The 22,421-nt window shown below is 39.0% G+C and overlaps 2 protein-coding genes and 1 long non-coding RNA gene across 3 annotated transcripts in view; all 3 read right to left on the reverse strand.

Annotated features, from left to right (window-relative positions):
• LOC113467854 (protocadherin-like wing polarity protein stan) overlaps positions 1-1,196 on the reverse strand; it is a 20,649-nt gene extending 19,453 nt beyond the window's left edge. The window contains exons 1-3 of the mRNA XM_026824302.1: positions 1,166-1,196; positions 947-1,057; positions 310-452 (exon numbers count right to left, since the gene is read on the reverse strand). Of these exons, the coding sequence (XP_026680103.1) occupies positions 310-452; positions 947-1,057; positions 1,166-1,196 (285 nt within the window). The remainder of the gene's footprint in view (positions 1-309; positions 453-946; positions 1,058-1,165) is intronic.
• A 5,862-nt stretch (positions 1,197-7,058) lies between these two features.
• Positions 7,059-11,373, reverse strand: LOC113467855. Its single transcript, XR_003391795.1, has 2 exons — positions 11,311-11,373; positions 7,059-7,520 (listed from the first exon to the last, which is right to left on the reverse strand). It is a non-coding gene; the product is annotated as an uncharacterized LOC113467855 (long non-coding RNA).
• A 609-nt stretch (positions 11,374-11,982) lies between these two features.
• On the reverse strand, positions 11,983-21,871 carry LOC103510187 (protocadherin-like wing polarity protein stan; the record flags this gene model as incomplete). Its single annotated transcript, XM_026824303.1, has 12 exons — positions 11,983-12,003; positions 12,470-12,593; positions 12,951-13,072; positions 13,583-13,871; positions 15,462-15,608; positions 16,458-16,690; positions 18,866-19,161; positions 19,646-19,823; positions 19,856-19,963; positions 20,292-20,455; positions 21,069-21,297; positions 21,587-21,871. Coding segments are annotated over 12 exons (2,196 nt in total), but the record flags the coding sequence as incomplete, so codon positions are not given.
• Between the last annotated feature and the right edge of the window lie 550 nt (positions 21,872-22,421).

Genomic DNA, 22,421 nt, shown 5'->3' on the forward strand with positions numbered 1-22,421 from the left:
ATTAAAAACCACTAAAATGTTTTGCCGTATGTCAAAAACGTATGTTTGCCGTATAGATTGAAATCTTTAAACCGGATTTCCCGAAAGAAGGGTTTTTTGACATACGGCGTTTTCGCTTAGCACGGCAGTACGAAATAATGACACCAAACTTAGCTACAGTGATAGTTAATGTGTGTAACGGGAATGACCAAGTACTTAAAGGGTTTTTTGACATACGGCGTTTCGCTTAGCACGGCAGTACGGAATAATGACACCAAACTTAGCTACAGTGATAGTTAATGTGTGTAACGGGAATGACCAAGTACTTACCCTGACAATACTATATCCAGTAGCCACATTCTCAAGTACAGACTCCTGGAATAGTGACGTATAGAATCTGGGAGCATTATCATTGACATCTTTCACGTTGACCAGCAGTTGTGTAGTGTTGGATTTACTGGGACTACCTCCGTCTGGAAATTAAATATGTACTTAGATTAGTATTAGTATAAACAGTGCTTTATTTATTTATTTTTCAGTAGGAACAAGAACAGGTACAATAGTATAGATGAGATAACTGTTGCCATAATAGGACTTTTTAGTCTTAGCCGAGAGTATAAATAAGGTATATTAAATTATTAATAATAAATAAGATATTATTGTGATTATTTTACTGATAATCTTCCAAATTATACCTCTGTTCTTCATTTTTCATGTCATGTGTTAGAGATAATCAGCCAGCCTGATTCGCTTGGAGGGTAGCGCGTCTACGTTGTAAGCGGTGAAGTCACAGATTCCCACCCGAGGCGAATTTTCTCCTACACAGATAAGGTTCCTTCTCGGAACGGCTGGCTTTCTCCTATCCTGTACTTCTCTCTTTGGTTTCGGGACGATAAGAACTCTGTAGCTACAGTTTCCTCTATCAAACATATTTTTAAAAAAAAAAGAGTAATATCAATCAACTTACCCTGAGCTCGTATAACCAGTCGGAAGGATCGCATGACCTCATAATCCAGCGGCTTCACTAGAGATACCTGTCCCGTCTGTGAGTCTATAGAGAATTGCCCCTGGGTATTACCTCATCGAATTGGATTGCCTTACAAGCCATCAGCATCTCATGAATTACCTCTGACGTAAATGGTACTTAACTTGTAAATAGTACTGACTAAACATAAATGGTACTTACCTCTGAGGTAAGCGCAGGAGTTCCTCTTCATCGAATTGGATTGCCTTTCAAGCCATCAGCATCTCATGAATTACCTCTGACGTAAATGGTACTTAACTTGTAAAAAGTACTGACTAAACAAAAATGGTACTTACCTCTGAGGTAAGCGCAGGAGTTCCTCTGTCGATGCCCAGAGCAATAATATCGTAGAAAGCCGTACTCTCCCTGTCTTTTTTTTTTTTTCTAAAGAGTAATATCAATCAACTTACCCTGAGCTCGAATAACCAGTCGAAAGGATCGCATGACCTCATAATCCAGCGGCTTCACTAGAGATACCTGTCCCGTCTGTGAGTCTATAGAGAATTGCCCCTGGGTATTGCCACCTATGATGGCAAACCTTAGAGCTGCGTTTTGACCCTCATCAGCATCTGTGGCTCTGAAAAGTGACGACGGGAAAAGATTTAGTTTTTGACTTGGCGGGACGAAGCACTACCAAGGACAATGGGACTTATTAGTCCCAGGGAAACGAAACAGTCAGAAGTACATAAACATCCCAAGTACCTTTATGAAAATACCTCCAGAATTGGACCACATACCAAGTTAACAACGAAGCGTCAAGTTTTAGGGGGTAGAAATAGATTCAACCTTGCCTAGTGGTTACTTTTGGCTCGAAAGTATATTTTTCCTTCCACATAGGTTCCAAGTCCCAAATACTGGACTGCATACAGGAATTTTAAAGGAACGACTCCTGTTAAAATCTGCAATACTTAATTACTTGAACGGAGTGGAGAGCTGCCAACCAATCCCAGGATTGAAGAAGATGATGATGATGATGATGACTTGATTACTTACTTAACAGTGGCGACTAGAGGGTTCTGATTGATATTGGTATCCTCCGGTATATTGACAGTGTAGGTACGTTCCAGGAACTGAGGATAGTTATCATTGTCATCCAGAGGTAGGCAACTACGAGATGTTGAAAATTTGCCAGGTTTGTAAATCGGTCCGTTGTTAGCTAAATCTAAATCACCTTTAGGAATGAGCTATTTCTTTTACTTTCCGTACCTATCCTATAATAAGGAAAGTTTTTCGATCCATTAATATCGCTCAAAAGTTAGTTACTCACCTGAAGTACACTGGTTACTCACCTGTAGTACACTAGGTAACACTAGTTACTCACATGTAGTACACTGGTTACTCACCTGTAGTACACTAGTTACTCACCTGTAGTACACTGGTTACTCACCTGTAGTACACTAGTTACTCACCTGTAGTACACTAGTTACTCACCTGCAGTACACTGGTTACTCAACTGTAGTACACTGGTTACTCACCTGTAGTACACTAGTTACTCACCTGTAGTACACTAGTTACTCACCTGTAGTACACTAGTTACTCACCTGTAGTACACTGGTTACTCACCTGCAGTACACTGTATTAAACCAAGTGCAAACCCATAATATGGTCCTCGTCAATAAAGGAAATTATGTTCATGTCATGATGGGTAGATATTAGGACTGGCATCTTACCTTCTCTCAGACACAGGTAACGCTTGATCTGTAGCCACCACTACAATGGTGTACACCTGTGTGGTCTCTCTATCCAATCTTGTTAGGAATATAACAGATGCAACCTAGCGCTTACAAGGCAGATGAACTTAAACCAAGTGCAAACCCATAATATGGTCCTCGCCAATAAAGGAAACAATGTTCATGTCATGATGGGTAGATATTAGGACTGGCATCTTACCTTCTCTCAGACACAGGCAACGCTTGATCTGTAGCCACCACTACAATGGTGTACACCTGTGTGGTCTCTCTATCCAATGACACCCTAGTGGTGATAACGCCAGAATGAGGATCCAAACTAAACGTGTCCGAAGCTCCATTGGAAGAACCCAGCCCTCCAGCGTCTATGCTTTGAATTGAATACTCGATCTGAAAAGAGAGGAAACAAGGGGATTAAACTAAAGGAAACAGGGGAATCAACTTATTAGAAAACCTAAAATGTTTGTTACTTCGAAGAATGAAGATGTTTTTCATTTGATTGTGAGATTTGCGAGTGAATAATAACAGGATGTTGAAATACATTTAGCTTTTTTTAAGAGCTTTGATAGAGGAAATAGTAACAACGGAGGTAGTATCGTCCCGAAATCCAAGAGAGGAGGACTGGATAGGAGAGAGCCAAACTTTCCGTGAACGAACCTTATCTGGAAAACTTAAAATGTTTGTTACTTCGAAGATGTTTTCCATTTGATTGTGAGATTTGCGAGTGAATAATAACAGGATGTTAAAATACATTTAGCTTGTTTGAGAGATTTGATGGATGAAACAGTAACAACGGAGGTAGTATCGTCCCGAAATCCAAGAGAGGAGGACTGGATAGGAGAGAGCCAAACTTTCCGTGAACGAACCTTATCTCTCGCTTACTGCTACTTTTTGAAAAAATCAACATCTCAATCTGACAAGCCATTCTAAAGTTCAAGGCCAAACCTATCATGCCAACTTTGATGATTATCAAAAAGTAAGTAAATATTTTCAATGGGAAATATGGGGATGTGATACTAGAGATATCTTCTACACAAGAGAAATTAGAAGCTTACTGCTACTTTTTGGAAAAATCAACATCTCAATCTGACAAGCCATTCTAAAGATCAAGGCCAAACCTATCATGCAAACTTTGATGATTATCAAAAAGTAAGTAAATATTTTCAATGGGAAATATGGGGATGTGATACTAGAGATATCTTCTACACAAGAGAAAAAAGTCTCTAAAAATGTAAAACCAAGTAGGTAGTTTGCATTCTACTAAAAAAGTGCTAATTTGCTAAAGGTATTACAAAAAATATAAAAAACTCAGTCTATAAGAATTAGAGAAACAAGCTGTTTGTACTCTTCATATTTCTAGAATATTATAGGAGGGTACAAGGCAAACAGACCCAAATGTTTCTATAATAATCCAACCACATATTGAGGAAAGTGAGTAAGTTTCCAACAATATGAAGAGCACATTATTTAAAGCGCACAAAAAATAATTAAAACTAACTTTACAATAAAAATGGCAGAAAATTTAAAATGACATTTATCAAATACAACCTGATAAAAATCTGGTGTGAACATCACACGACTTTCCTTATCCTATTGAATGATGCTTATTTGAGTGTTCTTTTACCCCAACTTTTACAATATCTCTAACCGTTTTGTCGCTATAGCTGAAAACCATTAGATTCCTTGGTTCGATTCCCGTCGTATTCGTATTTGTATCGGGACTCCTCCATAAAGTAGAAGTCGTATCGTCCCGAAATCGAAGAGAGAAGAAAAAACAGGAAAAGAGAAAGCCAGCCGTTCCGAAAAAGAACCCCATCTGTTTAGGATAAAATCCGCCCGGAAAGGGATCGAACACGCGATCCAGCGCTTACAAGGCAGGCACGCTACTCTCCAATCTAACTAGGCTGACGGTAGGTTTTATTTTCAGACCAATTTATTGTTTTTGTTTATTTAGGTAATTAGCTAATTAGGTATTTAAATGGAATTAAGTTAGATGGCATGTAAAATAATTAAATCGAATGCTCACCTGTATAGGGGAACGAATACTTGTCGTTGCCATGGGATTTATTGTTTTTGTTATTTTAGGTAATTAGCTAATTAGGTATTTAAATGGAATTAAGTTAGATGGCATATAAAATAATTAAATCGAATGCTCACCTGTATAGGGGAACGAATACTTGTCGTTGCCATGGTTACTCATCTTCTCCTCGCCGTCAGACGGTAGGTAGGATATAACATAGGGATCAGTGGCGTAGTTGACACCCACGGAAGCCACGGTATGAGAGTTGGCACCTGGTTTACTAGGCAGTGTGTCAGTGTCGGATGTAGAGGAGAGGGAGAGGTTGGTCCACCGGTGTTGTTGAGAGGGGGACTCGTTAGATGGAAAATACATTGTTTAGAAAAATTACACTTTAAAAGGTTTTAGATTGAAAGTAAAAGGATTTTTTTAAAGCAATTTTAATAATTGTGTCAAGCATAAATGCTTGTCACAAATGTCGTTCCCCGCTTATACACTACCTACGCTAAATTTTATGACTTGACTTGGACTCGAACCACCAACCTCCAGATCCGAAGTCCACCGTGCTAACCACTGCACCACTGAGGTTGGTTCTGTGATATACATCGTTTAGTAAAATCCATTTATTACACGAATACAAAAAATTACAAACAAAGGGCGAAATTATTGCCTGGGGCAACCTCCACTCAAACAAACAAAATTGAACTTGAAGAAGTTTTAGAGGGAAAGTATCTCAAAACCAAAGCCCCCAGAAGGCTCTTTTTTAAAGAGGTTTGACAGAGGGAACTGTAACTGTTAAGGTCTCATCGTCCCGAAATCGAAGAGAGAAGGAAGACAGGATAGGAGAAAGCCAGCCGTTCCGAGAACGAACATTATCCCATCAGACGGGGACTAGTTTATAGGTCCTGTGGTCTAGGAAAATAAATAAGCACTATTGCTATTAATATTTATTCAAATTGCTATAAATATTCAAGGAAATAGCTCGATAAAACATACCTTGAGATCCCAGGGGACAATGTTCGATGGCCACCTGACCAAACTCTTTTAAATATGTACGAGTAAATGACATTATGTACGACCATCTATAAACGCATTATGTATGAAACATTATGTACGACCATCTATAAATCATTTTCAAGAGATTTAACGTCCCTGTAAAACTGCCAAGGTTTTTGCTGACGGGGGCTTCATTCTTCATTCACCAAACAAACTCCTCGCCTCCTCACATGAACTTCATCCAGCAGCACGCGGTTGGCCCAGATAATCACCCATCCAGATACCAAACACGCGCACGTTACTCAACTTCAGTGATTTTTTTTTTTAATTTACATTCATTTATCTATATATATAGGGGGACTCGGCGTATATGTCTTGATCTGGAAGACAAATCAGAAAATTGTTGATTTTTTTTTTTCTAATAATTCAGGGTGATCATATTCTATTGTAATATGTGTTCCCCATAATGTATCAAATATATAAGACCTTGGTTAGACTGCGGCGGAAAAGGGACTTTTCAGTCCTATCCCAGCAGGATAAACAAGGTAAATTCTATTCTAAAAGCACAAGGTACGTGTCCTATTTCGACAGTCTAAAATTCTAAATAAAAGACTATTCTAATACGAAAGGCTGAAATATAGCCTTTTCTTCCCCCCAAAAAACCTTTTTTTTTTTGTTTTGGAGCCTAACCGCAAAAAACCCCGTGACAAAGGCCGATTATACAGAAGACTTTAGGCTCCCTAACTTCACCCAGTTTTAAAAAATTCAGAAACCCAATATACATTGTGGATTGTATATTTAATTAGATTTATAAAAAGCTTTTAAAAAATGAAATACGCAATATGAAGATTCTGAGATATAAAAAAAATGGCTAAAAATTTTTCCAAATACATTTTTTGGGACAGGTTACTCATACCGTTTCAAAGTAAATCAAATTACTTAATTTTTCGGCTGAGAATAGGTACGGAAATAGTTTGAATATGGGCATTATATCTACTAGAAAATTGATCGAGTAATAAATATCTTTAAAATTTGCATTAATTACTTCTATTTAGATATACATAGTCTGTAATTTATAAAATATACGATGTAAGGGACCACGACAAAAGTTGAGTGAAAAAAAAGCAAAATGAAAATATTTGAACTAAAATAAGGCACGGATAGAAAACCATTTTTTGTACCAACGTTAATTTGATTGCTCCAAATAATGAACTTGAAAAAATATTGAATTTAGAAAGAAATTTTAGGCGGGGCCAAGAATGAAAATAATTTATAAAATATACGATTTATCAAAATAAACTGTTAAAACAATCAGCTACACTAGAATTCTATGAAATCCTGAAATAGAAAATTCCCTTGAAGATTGATCTTTGAATTTTTACCTACACAATTTACAACATATTTACACATTATTATACATTTAAGTGGAGTTAAACGTATGTATGTCAAAATCGGAAAACTTCAGGTACACTTCTGTACAAAAACTAATTTACAATTTTAGGTCCTAAGAAGGATTGTGGGTTTGACACCAAAAAGTTCAGTTCTCTGTCCAAGATGTTATGGCTCAAGTTGTTATTGGCTGGACTCGTCCTCAGACGATGTTAGCAAATGTTACAAACTTCGACAGCCAATAAGAGCAAAGTATTCTTATAACAAACAAGGTGTCTATTGTATTCCTTCCTAGAAGAATGTTTACGTTTTGGGGATATAAAATTGATGATTTCGATAACTTACGATACCGACTTCAGATAAGACTTGAGTTTTGAATTTCAGACGAGCTTTTCTTCAAACTGGGGTTTCCTCATTGGTGTCCTTTCTGTAAAACCAAATGAAAACAACAGTCCTAGTTAATAATTGCATTAATTTGAAGTTGGTGTACAACGTCAGTAGTCAAGTGATTAGCGTAGTGGACTTTTCATCTGGAGGTAGATAGTTCGAATCCCGGTCAAACAATATTCAGCCCACTGTATTATTTGAAAATACACATTAGAAATATTATGTTTGTATAATGTATATTCGTCGTCATTGTAGTTGAAAATACATATGGTTGTAGTCAAATAATTTGTAGATAATATACAATTTCCTTATATTTTTTTCCTTGTGTTCTTTTTTCATTAAACCAAGAGTTTCAACACTGGAATACCAGGTTGTTCATGCCGGACTCTTGATTTTAATTTGGGAGGTGGATAGTTCGAATCCCGGTCAAACAATATTCAGCCCACTGTATTATTTGAAAATACATATGGTTGTAGTCAAATAATTTGTAGATAATATACAATTCCCTTATATTTTTTCCTTGTGTTCTTTTTTCATTAAACCAAGAGTTTCAACACTGGAATACCAGGTTGTTCATGCCGGACTCTTGATTTTAATTTGACTAAGGGTGCCCACAGAACGAGGAATTCAAGATGAAGCCGTAAGATGAAAAAAACAAACGTACACATTCTTATGAGACCACGCAGAACGAAGAATTCCGAAGATTCGAGATAAATTTCAGAAACAATGTTTCAGGAAAAATTTTCAAGAACAAATTATTTTGTTTTTGAGGCAAATTCAATGATCAGCTTGGAAATCTTTCTGGGAAATTCAACCTCGTTCTGCGTGCGCTTCTTTCTGGATTTTCGCCTGAATTGTTTCCGGATGTTCCGCCTGAATATGCTTCATCTTGAATTTTAATTTGACTAAGGGTGCCCACAGAACGAGGAATTCAAGATGAAGCCGTAAGATGAAAAAAACAAACGTACACATTCTTATGAGACCACGCAGAACGAAGAATTCCGAAGATTCGAGATAAATTTCAGAAACAATGTTTCAGGAAAAATTTTCAAGAACAAATTATTTTGTTTTTGAGGCAAATTCAATGATCAGCTTGGAAATCTTTCTGGGAAATTCAACCTCGTTCTGCGTGCGCTTCTTTCTGGATTTTCGCCTGAATTGTTTCCGGATGTTCCGCCTGAATATGCTTCATCTTGAATTCCTCGTTATGCGGTCATCCTAATGAAATACGCTAATAAGCCTAGTTGTTTTTGTAGCAGTGCAGCTGCACTGAGGAAGGTTGATGGTCTCTAACCAAGATTACTTGGCCCGTCCCGAACCGCAGTCAACCATCATGTCATTTCATTTAGTCTAAAAGCTTAGTTAATAACAGTTTTTTGATGATGTCTTTTAATTTTTGCAGATCTGAAGTATCTTCATTGAAACAGAATGACTTGGATTCAATAATGACGGACGAGCACAAGGCTCAAGAGAAAATTGTAGAAACAATGTTAGACATGGTGAAGAACATCAAACAAAGATCTGTGGCTGCCAATCATATTATCAAACAAGACATTTTGGTAAGAGAATCCGTGTTTATTAGGACTAATTCTAAATCTAGACTAAAAGCTTAGTTACCTTCTGTATATTCATCCAATTCCTCCTCTTCATCCTCACTTTGTTACGGAAAGCGTAAAATAAAACGCAAACGCATCCTAATGAAATACGCTAATAAGCCTAGTTGTTGTTGTAGCAGTGCAGCTGCACTGAGGGAGGTTGATGGTCTCTAACCAAGATTACTTGGCCCGTCCCGAACCGCAGTCAACCATCATGTCATTTCATTTAGTCTAAAAGCTTAGTTACCTTCTGTATATTCATCCAATTCCTCCTCTTCATCCTCACTTCGTTACGGAAAGCGTAAAATAAAACGCAAACGTTCAAGTCAATAACATATCTCAATAATACTACCAGAATGAGACTGAATAGTCCCTTTACCCCAGCTATTAGCCTCTTCATTATTACTACGAGAATGAGACTGAATAGTCACTTTACCCCAGCTGCCAGTTTCCTTTATTACTATTACGAAAATAGTCCATATACCTATACCCCTCAGTCTCATAGGTTTGATAGAAGGAGCTTAACTACAGAGGTCTTATCGTTCCGAAATCGAAGGGAGAAGAAGGACAGGATAGGAGAAAGCCAGTCGTTCTGGAGCGACATTATCTGTTAGGTAAAATCTGCCCAGTGTGGAAATCGAATCAGCAACTTAGTGCTTACAAGGCAGACGCGCTACAATCCAGGCTAACAAGGCTGGCTTTAGGTCTAAAAGCTTAGTTACCTTCTGTATATTCATCCAATTCCTCCTCTTCATCCTCACTTTGTTACGGAAAGCGTAAAATAAAACGCAAACGTTCAAGTCAATAACATATCTCAATAATACTACCAGAATGAGACTGAATAGTCCCTTTACCCCAGCTATTAGCCTCTTCATTATTACTACGAGAATGAGACTGAATAGTCACTTTACCCCAGCTATTAGCCTCTTCATTATTACTACCAGAATGAGACTGAATAGTCACTTTACCCCAGCTGCCAGTTTCCTTTATTACTATTACGAAAATAGTCCATATACGTATACCCCTCAGTCTCATAGGTTTGATAGAAGGAGCTTAACTATAGAGGTCTTATCGTTCCGAAATCGAAGGGAGAAGAAGGACAGGATAGGAGAAAGCCAGTCGTTCTGGAACCACATTACGTGACTTTGTCGCTCCTTAATTATAAATAAAGGAACTTTAGTAGGCTATATGAAGACTTATAGTTCATCCAGATCAATGTGACAGCAATGAGTCATCAACCTAAAGTGAAGGAACCAATCAGATTGCAGGAAATCCTTACATTGTTGCAATTCAGGTAAAGGTCTATTTTTGATAAACTCTCTCTTTTAAAATGTTATCTGTTAGGATAAAATCTGCCCAGTGTGGAAATCGAATCAGCAACTTAGACGCGCTACAATCCAGCTATATGAAGACTTAACCCGTATTTATGGATGAAAATTCTCGGTCTCAGATCAGTCTTAAACAAATTTTGGCCAATCAGATGTTTTACTCGTATTTATGAACAAGAATGATCGTTCTTAGATCAGTCTCAAGTCAAAATTGACCAATCAAATGCCTTAAGACTATGCTTAGCACGAACTTAAGAGCCAGGATTTTGTTCATAAATATGGGTGTTAGACGCGCTACAATTCAGCTATATGAAGACTTAACCCGTATTTATGGATGAAAATTCTCGGTCTCAGATCAGTCTTAAACAAATTTTGGCCAATCAGATGTTTGGAATTGATGCTTGAGCACTTGCTTGAGAGCCAGCATTTTGTTCATAAATATGGGTGTAGGTGCTACTTTATCTCAATATATAAATGAGTTATAAATAAAGGAGCTTTGAAAACAATAAGTACCAGAGGGCGGGAATACTTACTCTGACTCGGGTATGGTATATTCAGGTATTACTATTACGAAAATAGTCCATATACCATATACCTATACCCTTCAGTCTCATAGGTTTGATAGAAGGAGCTCAACTACAGAAGTCTTATCGTTCCGAAATCGAAGGGAGAAGAAGGACAGGATAAGAGAAAGCCAGTCGTTCTGGAGGGACATTATCTGTTAGGATAAAATCTGCCCAGTGTGGAAATCGAATCAGCAACTTAGTGCTTACAAGGCAGACGCGCTACAATCCAGGCTAACAAGGCTGGCTTTATGGTGACTTTGTTGCTCCCTAATCTATTATAAATAAAGGAACTTTATTAGGCTATATGAAAACAATAAGTACCAGAGGGCGGGAATACTTACTCTGACTCGGGTATGGTATATTCAGGGGTAGCCCTATGCTGGAGATGTAAGGTATGTACATAGCAGATAAATAGGTTCTTGGCCAATGGCCATACATCAAATAAAGAGAAGAATAGTTAAATTGTGTATTTCCCGTCAGATTTCTAGTATCACAATAGGGCTAGTTAGCGGATTAACACAGGAAGATGAATACAATAATACTCACAACATAGAGTTTCCATAGAGGCTGGCGCGCACGCCCCACTAAGCGCAGTATTTACACGAAAATGATTTACAGAAAAAGCCATGTAAAATGGCATATGGCACAGTGACGTCAATTTTTACTCACTAACAATTATGTCATACGTCACTCAATAAAATATGGCTTTTTTAAATAAATAAATATTTTATAAAAAGCGAAGTGAAAGAAGATTAGAATATATGTAATTATCTAACTATCGGAATGAGAATGAAGTCCTTATCAATTTACACATTTGATAGTATACGAACTAGATACTTATGTGTGAAGAGTGAGTTATATATTAAAAAGAACTGCTCTTTTCAGAGGACTACTACTGAGTCAATGAGTCAGATCATTTGACTCACTCTCCAGCTCCCTATATGTATTAGCGTTCTGCGCCGCCAAGTCAAAAAAGTTTGACCGCTCTACCAGAAGATATTATATGCCACAGATCAAGTAGCATTTTTCAGATACTTGAAGAAGATAGGGGGTTAGGGTTTGACTCATTGATCGAATTAGTCCATTGAAAATATTAGTTCCTTTTGACCGAACGTCAAAAAAAAACTAATAAGATCTTACCCCTTACCATTTTACACATTTGATAGTATAAGAACTAGATACCTATGTGTGAAGAGTGTGTTATAATTTATATATAAAAAAAGAACTACTCTTTTCAGAGGACTACTACTGAGTCAATGAGTCAGATCCTAAAACATTTACCTCACTCTAGAGATCCCTATAGGTATTAGCGTTCTGCGCCGCCAAGTCAAAAAAGTTTGACCGCTCTACCAGAAGATATTATAAGCCATAGACCAAGTAGCCTTTTTCAGGTACTTGAAGAAGATGGGGCGCTAGGGTTTGACTCATTGATCGAATTAGTCCATTGAAAATATTAGTTCCTTTTGACCGAACGTCAAAAAAAAACTAATAAGATCTTACCTCTGAATCTGAATCACTGGTTTGATGTTTAGTGCTGGACTTTTTGAACGTGGTCGTATCCGAGTTTGTACTTTGGTCATAATTGCTGGTACTTGTTGAGGTTTGTCTCAAACCAGCGTCACTCCTGTGGACAGAGACATATTGCGATTAATGGCCATGAGGAGACGTTTCTAAACATCTACATGATAACTAAATTTGATATGTTTTCCATCAATCTGTCAAAGACTGGGCAAAATAAAACAATCATAGGAAAATAATGGCCCTTTCAAATCTTGCGTTCTTTCCTATTGGGACACCCTTTAGAACTTTAGATACTAGAAAAGTGTCTTAATGGAGCAGTTGCAAATGGGTAAAAATTATAAATAAATGGTCGATTCCTATGTAAAAAGTTGGGAAAAATCCAAATCTGAGGTCAAAACTCCGAAAAAATAACTGTAAAAGGTCGAAAACTCAATTTTTATTTTCGGTTCTAAGTTCTTACCTGTAGGGACTACTCGATGTTTTGGTAGTAGACCTAGAAGTAGTACTGCAAGCAGAAATGCCAACATTTCGTCTGAGAATTTCAGTGGCCACCCCTGTGTTTCGATAGGAGAGAGAGGATCTCTGTAATCAAAACAAAATACACCAGAGTTAGATTAATCTTCTTCTTCTTCTTCTTCTTCTTCTTCTTCTTCTTCTTCTTCTTCTTCTTCTTCTTCTTCTTCTTCTTCTTCTTCGCCTTTTCCCTTTCTCGTGCTCAGACGGCGTTTTTCGTCAGCCTCTCGATTCTGTCTTAGGATGATTGTTTTCGGGCTGACATACCCTTCGCATTCAACCTTTGCTACTTCTTTGGCAAAAGGGAAATTTCAGGCTGGTATCCCCCCTGTTTAAAGTTACCCCAGTAAGGGGAATAGGGCAGTCAAACAACCTTAGTAGACGTGCACAACGGAGAACCGACCATCGATCCTCGCCTCGTACCAACCCAAGAGGGAATAAACAAACCATGCTAATGAATAGAAGCGTCCTTAACGGAGCCTTGACCATAGTTCCGACCCTAACCTCGCAGAAAATCAAGAAATTGAGATGAGTATTTTTTCTGCGATGGTCTCCGCGAGGGTCAGTGGTAAAACTCACCAGAGGGCCACTAAAGTTCTGACTGGATGACTTGGCCAAGGTATCCACCTCATCGTCGGGCAGGGGAGGTAACTTTCTCCCCATCATTCGCATGATACTTCGCATCAAACTGGCTCGGATCCGAGGATTGCCGAAACAGTAGCCAGTCAATAGGAACCAAGCATGTAGAGGTACAGCTATAGCCATGGCGTAGGTTAGCTTGGGATCTCGCTCAGTGGCAGACACTAGCTCGAATACCCACGCAGCGACCAGCATGGGGAGAGCCACCACATTGAGCCAGAGGAGAGTTCTGGAAGAAAAATAGAACAATATAAATGGATTTAAAAAAAAGAATAGAATGATGGTGGATTTCACCAACCTTCTTTCCAGCCTCAAAGAGCTCGTTAGCTTAACAGCCCTGTTAAGCCAATACAAATTAAATGGAACTTAACTGGTTGTTAGCTTAACAGGAGTTCTAATGACTGAATAAATATTGGTGAAATCCAGCATGAGACGCATAAGACCCTTTTCGATTGGGCGCTTTCATGCCGGCAGACAGGTCGTTTAACGGAGGAAATTATAATGACTGAGGCCTTATCGTCCCGAAATCGAAGAGAAAAAGAGGACATTAGAGGAGAAACCTACTTCAAGTTACCATAGCCTGCAACGTGATGCTTGAGAGTAAACACGGGAATCGAACCCACAACCTAGCTCATACAAGGCAGGCACGTTACCTTTTCTAACATAAACTTCCCTCAAGTTACTATTGCCAGCAACGTTATGTTTGAGTGTAAACACGGGAATCGAATCCGCGAACGAGCGCTAGCAAGGCAGGCGCGCTTATCTCCAAGCTAGAAAGAGATCTAATCTGCATAAACTCACCTCAAATTTCCATAGCCTGCAACGTGATGTTTGAGTGTGAACGCGGCTCGTAGTGATAGCATGAGGAGGAATAGGTTGATAAATACTGATTAATAAAATAATAGAATGATGGTGGATTTCACCAACCTTCTTTCCAGCCTCAAACAGTTCGTTAGCCCTGTTAAGCCAATACAATTTAAATGGAACTTAACTGGCTGTTAGCTTAACAGGAGTTCTAATGACTGAATATATATTGGTGAAATCCAGCATGGGACGCATAAGACCCTTTTCGAATTGGGCGCTTTAATGCCGGCAGACAGATCGTTTAACGGAGGAAATTATATTGACTGAGGCCTTATCGTCCCGAAATCGAAGAGAGAAAGAGGGCATTAGAGGAGAAAGCGAAGACAAACGAGCCTGGTCTGTTTAGGACAAACCTACTTCAAGTTACCATAGCCTGCAACGTGATGCTTGAGAGTAAACACGGGAATCCAACCCACAACCTAGCCCATACAAGGCAGGCACGTTACCTTTTCCAACATAAACTTCCCTCAAGTTACTATAGCCAGCAACGTTATGTTTGAGTGTAAACGCGGGAATCTAATCCGCGAACGAGCGCTAGCAAGGCAGGCGCGCTTATCTCCAAGCTAGAAAGAGATCTAATCTGCATAGACTTACCTCAAATTTCCATAGCCTGCAACGTGATGTTTGAGTGTGAACGCGGCTCGTAGTGATAGCATGAGGAGGAATAGGTTGATAAATACGCGAAGCCAATCGAGCCTTGTCTGTTTAGGACAAACCTACTTCAAGTTACCATAGCCTGCAACGTGATGCTTGAGAGTAAATACGGGAATCGAACCCACAACCTAGCCCATACAAGGCAGGCACGTTACCTTTTCTAACATAAACTTCCCTCAAGTTACTATAGCCAGTAACGATGTTTGAGTGTAAACGCGGGAATCGAATCCGCGAATGAGCGCTAGCGAGGCAGGCGCGCTTATCTCCAAGCTAGAAAGAGATATAATCTGCATAAACTTACCTCAAATTTCCGTAGCCTGCAACGTGATGTTTGAGTGTGAACGCGGCTCGTAGTGATAGCATGAGGAGGAATAGGTTGATAAATACAAGGAGACATACAGGACCTATTAGACTCCAAACAACACTCTCGTACAGGGATAACCAACAGCTGAAATCAAGGATAATTTATTTTTATTTAAACGTTTAAACCTTAATCTTTTAATAACTACAATGCATTCAGAGATACGTCGGAAGTCAAAGCTCTCATAGAAGCTTTCAGTAGTAGTAGTACTTCTCATAGAAAATAGAAATTTTAGAAAAGAGATGTATACTGGATCTTGCAATTTTATAATTCTGCGTCTAAACAGCCGTTTTCGGTTATACATAAAATCAATCTTTCATGACCAAATGAAATATTAGAAAAGGGATGTATACTGGATCTTGCAATTTTATAATTCTGCGTCTAAACAGCCGTTTTCGGTTTTACATAAAATCAATCTTTCATGACCAAATTTTGGCAAAAATCATCATATCGCATTTAGTTTGTTTGCCTTACCTACATACCATGTACATAGCAGATAAATTGGTTCTTGGCCATACATCAAATAAAGAGAAAAATAGTTAAATTGTGTATTTCCCGTCAGATTTCTAGTATCATAATAGGGCTAGTTAGCGGATTAACACAGGAAGATGAATACAATAATAAAAAAAATATTAGAAAAGAGATGTATACTGGATCTTGCAATTTTATAATTCTGCGTCTAAACAGCCGTTTTCGGTTTTACATAAAATCAACCTTTCATGACCAAATTTTGGCAAAAATCATCATATCGCATTTAGTTTGTTTGCCTTACCTACATACTATGTACTCGTACATAGCAGATAAATAGGTTCTTGGCCATACATCAAATAAAGAGAAGAAAAGTTAAATTGTGTATTTCCCGTCAGATTTCTAGTATCATAATAGGGCTAGTTAGCGGATTAACACAGGAAGATGAATACAATAATAGGTACTCACAACATAGAGTTTCCATAGAGGCTGGCGCGCACGCCCACCGCTAATCCGGTAATGATAGCCGGTAGCCCGTATCCCAGTGAATAGTAGAATCCCATCTGACCATGATTGACATCCCGTAACTCGGTAAGCATACGGTACAGATGAAGTACGGCTACTAGTGCCCAGGACATGGCAGATAGCCATAGGTAATGCAGAGAGATGGCACTTAGGCGACACCACAGCTCGTGTGATACCTGCATTAGATGGAAAATACATTGTTTAGAAAAATTACACTTTAAAAGGTTTTAGATTGAAAGTAAAAGGATTTTTTTAAAGCAATTTAACCGTGCCCCCAAAAGAGAAATATGGACGGGTCATGAATGTTTGTAGGTCTGTCCGAATTGTTTAGAGAAAACTATGGTAGATATCAAAAAAGTGTAAACGAAGACCCCCAGTAAAATTGTTTGGAATAAAATTTCACAATACAGAGATCTTTCACAATAGACAGTAATGGGGAGGTAGAAGGAAAAAAGGACTCACCATGACAGTTCTCGCTTTCATAGCAATCAAATAGAGCACATGTACAAGAAGCAAGCAGAACGCCTGGTTCGTATAAATACTAGACGAGTTAGTCTTAGCTCTGAGAAGTCCCAGTAGTAGAGTAGCGATAACCAGAGCCACTATGGCTAGACTGAACCCTATCCAGGTGGCTAGATCCTCGTAAGGACTCATTTCCAAGATGAAGTTGGAATCTAGGAGGTCCACTAGGACAGCGTAGGTGGAGAGTTGATTGCATGTGCAGTTGACTAGGATGGGATCAGTAGACCGCCACCAATCTGAAATAGAATTTAATACAAGGGTGTTTTATTAAACGTCTTGCGACAAACTTCCAGGTTTATTTCTGGGACTGATTTAGCCCTAAACTTGGCAGAGATTTTTTTCATCTTGGCAGAGATCAATTATTCTTTATGTGAGTCCGGAGTAATTTGTGTGAACAGCACGAGGTTTAAACTTATACAGAACTGTTCATCAGAAAGTCGACTAGAGGTTCCTTTTTTTCTAAAAATATTGCCCTAAACTTGGCAGAGATCAATTTTTTATGTGAGTCTGGAGTAATTTGTGTGAACAGCACAAGGTTCAAACTTATACAGAACTATTCATCAGAAAGTCCACTAGAGGTTCCTTTTTTTTTTCTAAAAATATTGACGCGGTTCATCTACAGACGCCATTAAAGTGTGAAAAGTGTCGCAATTTGAAAGAACATAACATTAATGGAATCAATTTCATTCTGAGGAAGCGAGAGGCGAATAAGCGAGACCAGACCGTTTGATTATCATATGGGCGATAGCGTGTTGCTTGCTTTTCCTGGCCCCACTCAGGATTGTTGAGTTAAAAGGCGGGTAGATTGTCCCGAATGGAGGGCAAAACCTTCGACATTAAAAACTTTAGCATTTGGTGACGAAGTAGGTATAACGCCCTGCACACAGGAGAAACACATTTCATCTGTCAATGCACGATGAGTTTTACGAAACTCGGTGAGCATTCTGTGTTAACCTTATTACGGGATTCATGAATCTTCACTAGTGTGCATCGCGCCTAAATCTAGGCTACATTTAGGTGCTTAATTAAAAAAGCCCCAGCTTCCAAGGTTATGAGAAAATTTTCTTTCTCGCTTCTTGATATCGAACCTGCGGACTCACCTGCTTCCAATAACGCCGGTTCGACACCTGCATTGTCCCGTTTCCCGGTCACACTGTCCATCGTACGACCCTGTAGAAAGCAGTTGATGACGAAGTAGGTATAACGCCCTGCACACAGGAGAAACGCATTTCATCTGTCAATGCACGATGAGTTTAACGAAACGTGAGCATTCTGTGTTAACCTTATTACGGGATTCATGAAACTTCACTAGTGTGCATCGCGTCTAAATCTAGGCTACGTTTAGGTGCATAATTAAAAAAGCCCCAGCTTCTAAGGTTATGAGAAAATTTCTTTCTCGCTTCTTGCTATCGAACCCGCGGACTCACCTGCTTCCAATAACGCCGGTTCGACACCTGCATTGTCCCGTTTCCCGGTCACACTGTCCATCGTACGAGTCCGAATGTCTGTCTGAATTGTTTAGAGAAAACTATGATAGATATCAAAAAAGTGTAAACGAAGACCCCCAGTAAAATTGTTTTGAATAAAATTTCACAATACAGAGATCTTTCACAATAAACAGTAATGGGAAAGTAGAAGGAAAAAACGACTCACCATGACAGTTCTCGCTTTCATAGCAATCAAATAGAGCACATGTACAAGAAGCAAGCAGAACGCCTGGTTCGTATAAATACTCAAGTGTCTTTCGTTTTGGTACTAAACCCTCCCTCTATGTTATTCTTACTCTGAGATAAACAGTAATGGGGAAGTAGAAGGAAAAAAGGACTCACCATAACAGTTCTCGCTTTCATAGCAATCAAATAGAGCACATGTACAAGAAGCAAGCAGAACGCCTGGTTCGTATAAATACTAGACGAGTTAGTCTTAGCTCTGAGTAGTCCCAGTAGTAGAGTAGCTATCACCAGAGCCACTATGGCTAGACTGAACCCTATCCAGGTGGCTAGATCCTCGTAAGGACTCATTTCCAGGATGAAGTTAGAATCTAGGAGGTCCACTAGGACAGCGTAGGTGGAGAGTTGATTGCATGTGCAGTTGACTAGGATGGGATCAGTAGACCGCCACCAATCTGAAATAGAATTGAATACAAGGGTGTTTTATTAAAGGTCTTGCGACAAACTTCCAGGTTTATTTCTGGGACTGATTTAACTCTAAACTTGGCAGAGATTTTTTTTCATCTTTGCAGAGATCAATTCTTTATGTGAGTCCGGAGTAATTTGTGTGAACAGCACGAGGTTCAAACTTATACAGAACTGTTCATCAGAAAGTCCACTAGAGGTTCCTTTAAAAAAAAAAAAAAATATATATTGACGCGGTTCATCTACAGACGCCATTAAAGTGTAAAAAGTGTCGCAATTTGAATGTATCCAAATGGATAAGGGTTAAGAATATTTTGCTCTATGGAGGTGAGTGTAGGGATGACTATAAATCACATTTTTGCACACCGAGCCGTCTATGGCTATACCCATCCGTACAAGCAGAGCTTGTGCCACGGATGGGGAAAAACTTGACCAATAATAACTAACGACTTGGGGAATAATAATTTCACTTACCGGTATCATAAGGTAACTCTGTCTTGCATCCAATCCGGGTCCATTCTCTATTCTCCTGGGACCATCGTACACACTGAGGATTAGACTTAGAACTGAGTGGGGTTTGCCAAAGCCATAGCCTCACTCTGATAGGCTGATCTAGAGGTGTTTGGTTGTTCAGCACGGAGACTGTTTTCACCTGTGAAGGATAAATAAGAATGACAAACTTACACACTGAGGATTAGACTTGGAACTGAGTGGGGTTTGCCAAAGCCATATCCTCACTCTGATAGGCTGATCTAGAGGTGTTTGGTTGTTCAGCACGGAGACTGTTTTCACCTGTGAAGGATAAATAAGAATGACAAACTAGTAGTTACGTGAACTGTAGACCTCACTCAAACTCTTTTGCCAACCTGAGACGAATGTACGTATGAATGCAATTCACATGTATCGAAATAGAAAAGAAGGTACCTATACCTAGTATCTACCTATGGTGCGTCTTAACGGTCTTACGTAATAAAGAGGATAGAGACCAGGTTTTATTTACAATCACTCAAAAGATTTAAAGAATGGTTGGCCTTTTTCAAAACAATAGATTTACCAAGAATTGGGATTTTTTGACAAAATTTATATCGGAACAAATATTCAAACAAACAAACAAACATACCTGTCCATCTTCGGATCTCTTGTCCACGGATATGACCAGAGATAACACAGGGGAACCCAAAACAAGTGATACTCCCCATCGTGACGTCACCGTATCATCTACATCTAACGGCATTAGAGTGTCCAGCTCCTTGTATTGCGTGTAGCCTATCACTGCTGTATCTCCTGGAAAGACAAAAGGGGCCACATTATTACTGGTTCATAGAGAGCCATGATTAATATTGTAAAAATTAAGAAAAAGAAAAAAAGACACCCCCCTCGAGAATGATGATTTCCAAGGGAATGATGGTTTTGCTCATTTGCTGTGATGTGCTACCAGTCATAGACTGGCAACTGCTTTATTTGTTATTAAATAAATGTTTCTCTCTTAAATCAGCCAGCAGCGATAGCAGGTTCAGTTTAACAGTTCCTCATGGACCACTGAAGTTAAGTAATGTTGTGCGTGGTTGGTAACGGAATAGGTGACTTGACAGGCTGCTGGCTTTTCCCGGCCCACTCAGGCTGGGAGAGGTCAATATGAGAAGGCAGGTAACTTGTCGTCGAATGGAAGGTAAAACCCCCCGTCACTGAAAAGCTTAGCTGGAAGAGACACAATACTTCCCATTTAGGTGCTGGTTCAACACGAGAAAGTTGAAATATTTGCATATTTGCAATCGAAAATCGAGTACAAATTTTCGTCGATGGTGAGTATCGAACTCGGGACCTTCTGCATGACAAGCAAGCGCGTTACCACTCGAACAACCGTGCCATTTTAAACTCATTTCCGAGTGTAACTTACCCTTCAATTCATCCACACTCAGTTCCCCATGGTCTATATTGTCAATGCCGAGTAGATTGAGTGGCACCAAGACATGGGAGTGAGGATCAAACTTGTTTTTATCCTGCAGATAGTTGTTGTACTTGGGAAATATAACAGACGGGAGACCACGCTCTCTAGAGTGTGAAGACTTGAGGGCAGCAGGTTGAAGTGGCTGGGATAACACTTGGGAGTTGTCCGGAATGATAACCTGGTGGGGATAGTAATAAAATTATGAATCTAGTTTTCTAATAAATCAGTCGAAAAATAAAAGTTTGTCACATTTTACCCGAATGAAATAGTCAAATTCAAGCCTGGAAATTGAAGTTTACAACCGAGGTACCTGGAATACAAAATGCCAACCTCACTTGAGTGGGTAAAAGTAAAGAAGAAGACTCAAATTCGAAGCCTCTGCTGAGATTTATAAACTCTTAACCTCCCACTTACGAGGCAAGCTCCTTAACACTAACACTTAACATTCCGTACAAAAAAGGACTTACCTTCTCAATGGTCAAATAAGTGTCGACACCCTCGCGAATCGAACCATCCGACTCGAACCCAAACAGACTCCTGGCGTCCACAATATCCACTCCTAAGGCCATATTTGGTGCCACTACCTCAAATGGATCCGTATAGGTATCCTGCTGACTTGTAGTGAGAGAGATGAGGTATTGGTTGAACGTATGAACTAGAGTGCTAGGTGAATCATTGAGAGGAGTAAGCGTTGTGATTCGGGACCAATGTGCTTTCTCTTCCTCAGAGAGGAGACGGGAAGCTGTGTGAACCTGGGAAAAAATGAGAATGTTTATAAAGTAATCTTCTAAGGATGCCTTTGGGATTGATTTTATTGTCGCCGAATCCACCTTCCAATCAAGAGTATTTCATCACAATGAAGTTGACAAAAAATATTTCATGATTGGCTAATTAATAAAAAGTTCAATGGCGACTTTCATTGATTATACCTACTTCCACTTCATAGGCCTTTAGCGAGTTTATGAACAAGGTTAGGCTAAACTATGCTTGAAAAGAAAATCAAATTTCTAGCTCAAGCCTGGACTAGCAGGTATACCTACGTTAACACTTCAATGCGGAAGCGCTCGCAAGCCTAGCCCGGTCCTATTCATAAACGCCAACTTAAGCCAAATTGTCTAAATAACATCACACTTATGTGGTCAATAGCGCCTGCAACCCCTTTGATTACAAAACGCACACCTTAGCCAACTTTCCTATGTAAAAAGTTGGGAAAAATCCAAATCTGAGGTCAAAACTCCGAAAAAATAACTGTAAAAGGTCGAAAACTCAATTTTTATTTTCGGTTCTAAGTTCTTACCTGTA

This window comes from Diaphorina citri, unplaced genomic scaffold (assembly GCF_000475195.1).
Source record: "Diaphorina citri unplaced genomic scaffold, Diaci psyllid genome assembly version 1.1 scaffold569, whole genome shotgun sequence".
In the NCBI taxonomy this organism is placed as follows: domain Eukaryota; kingdom Metazoa; phylum Arthropoda; class Insecta; order Hemiptera; family Psyllidae; genus Diaphorina; species Diaphorina citri.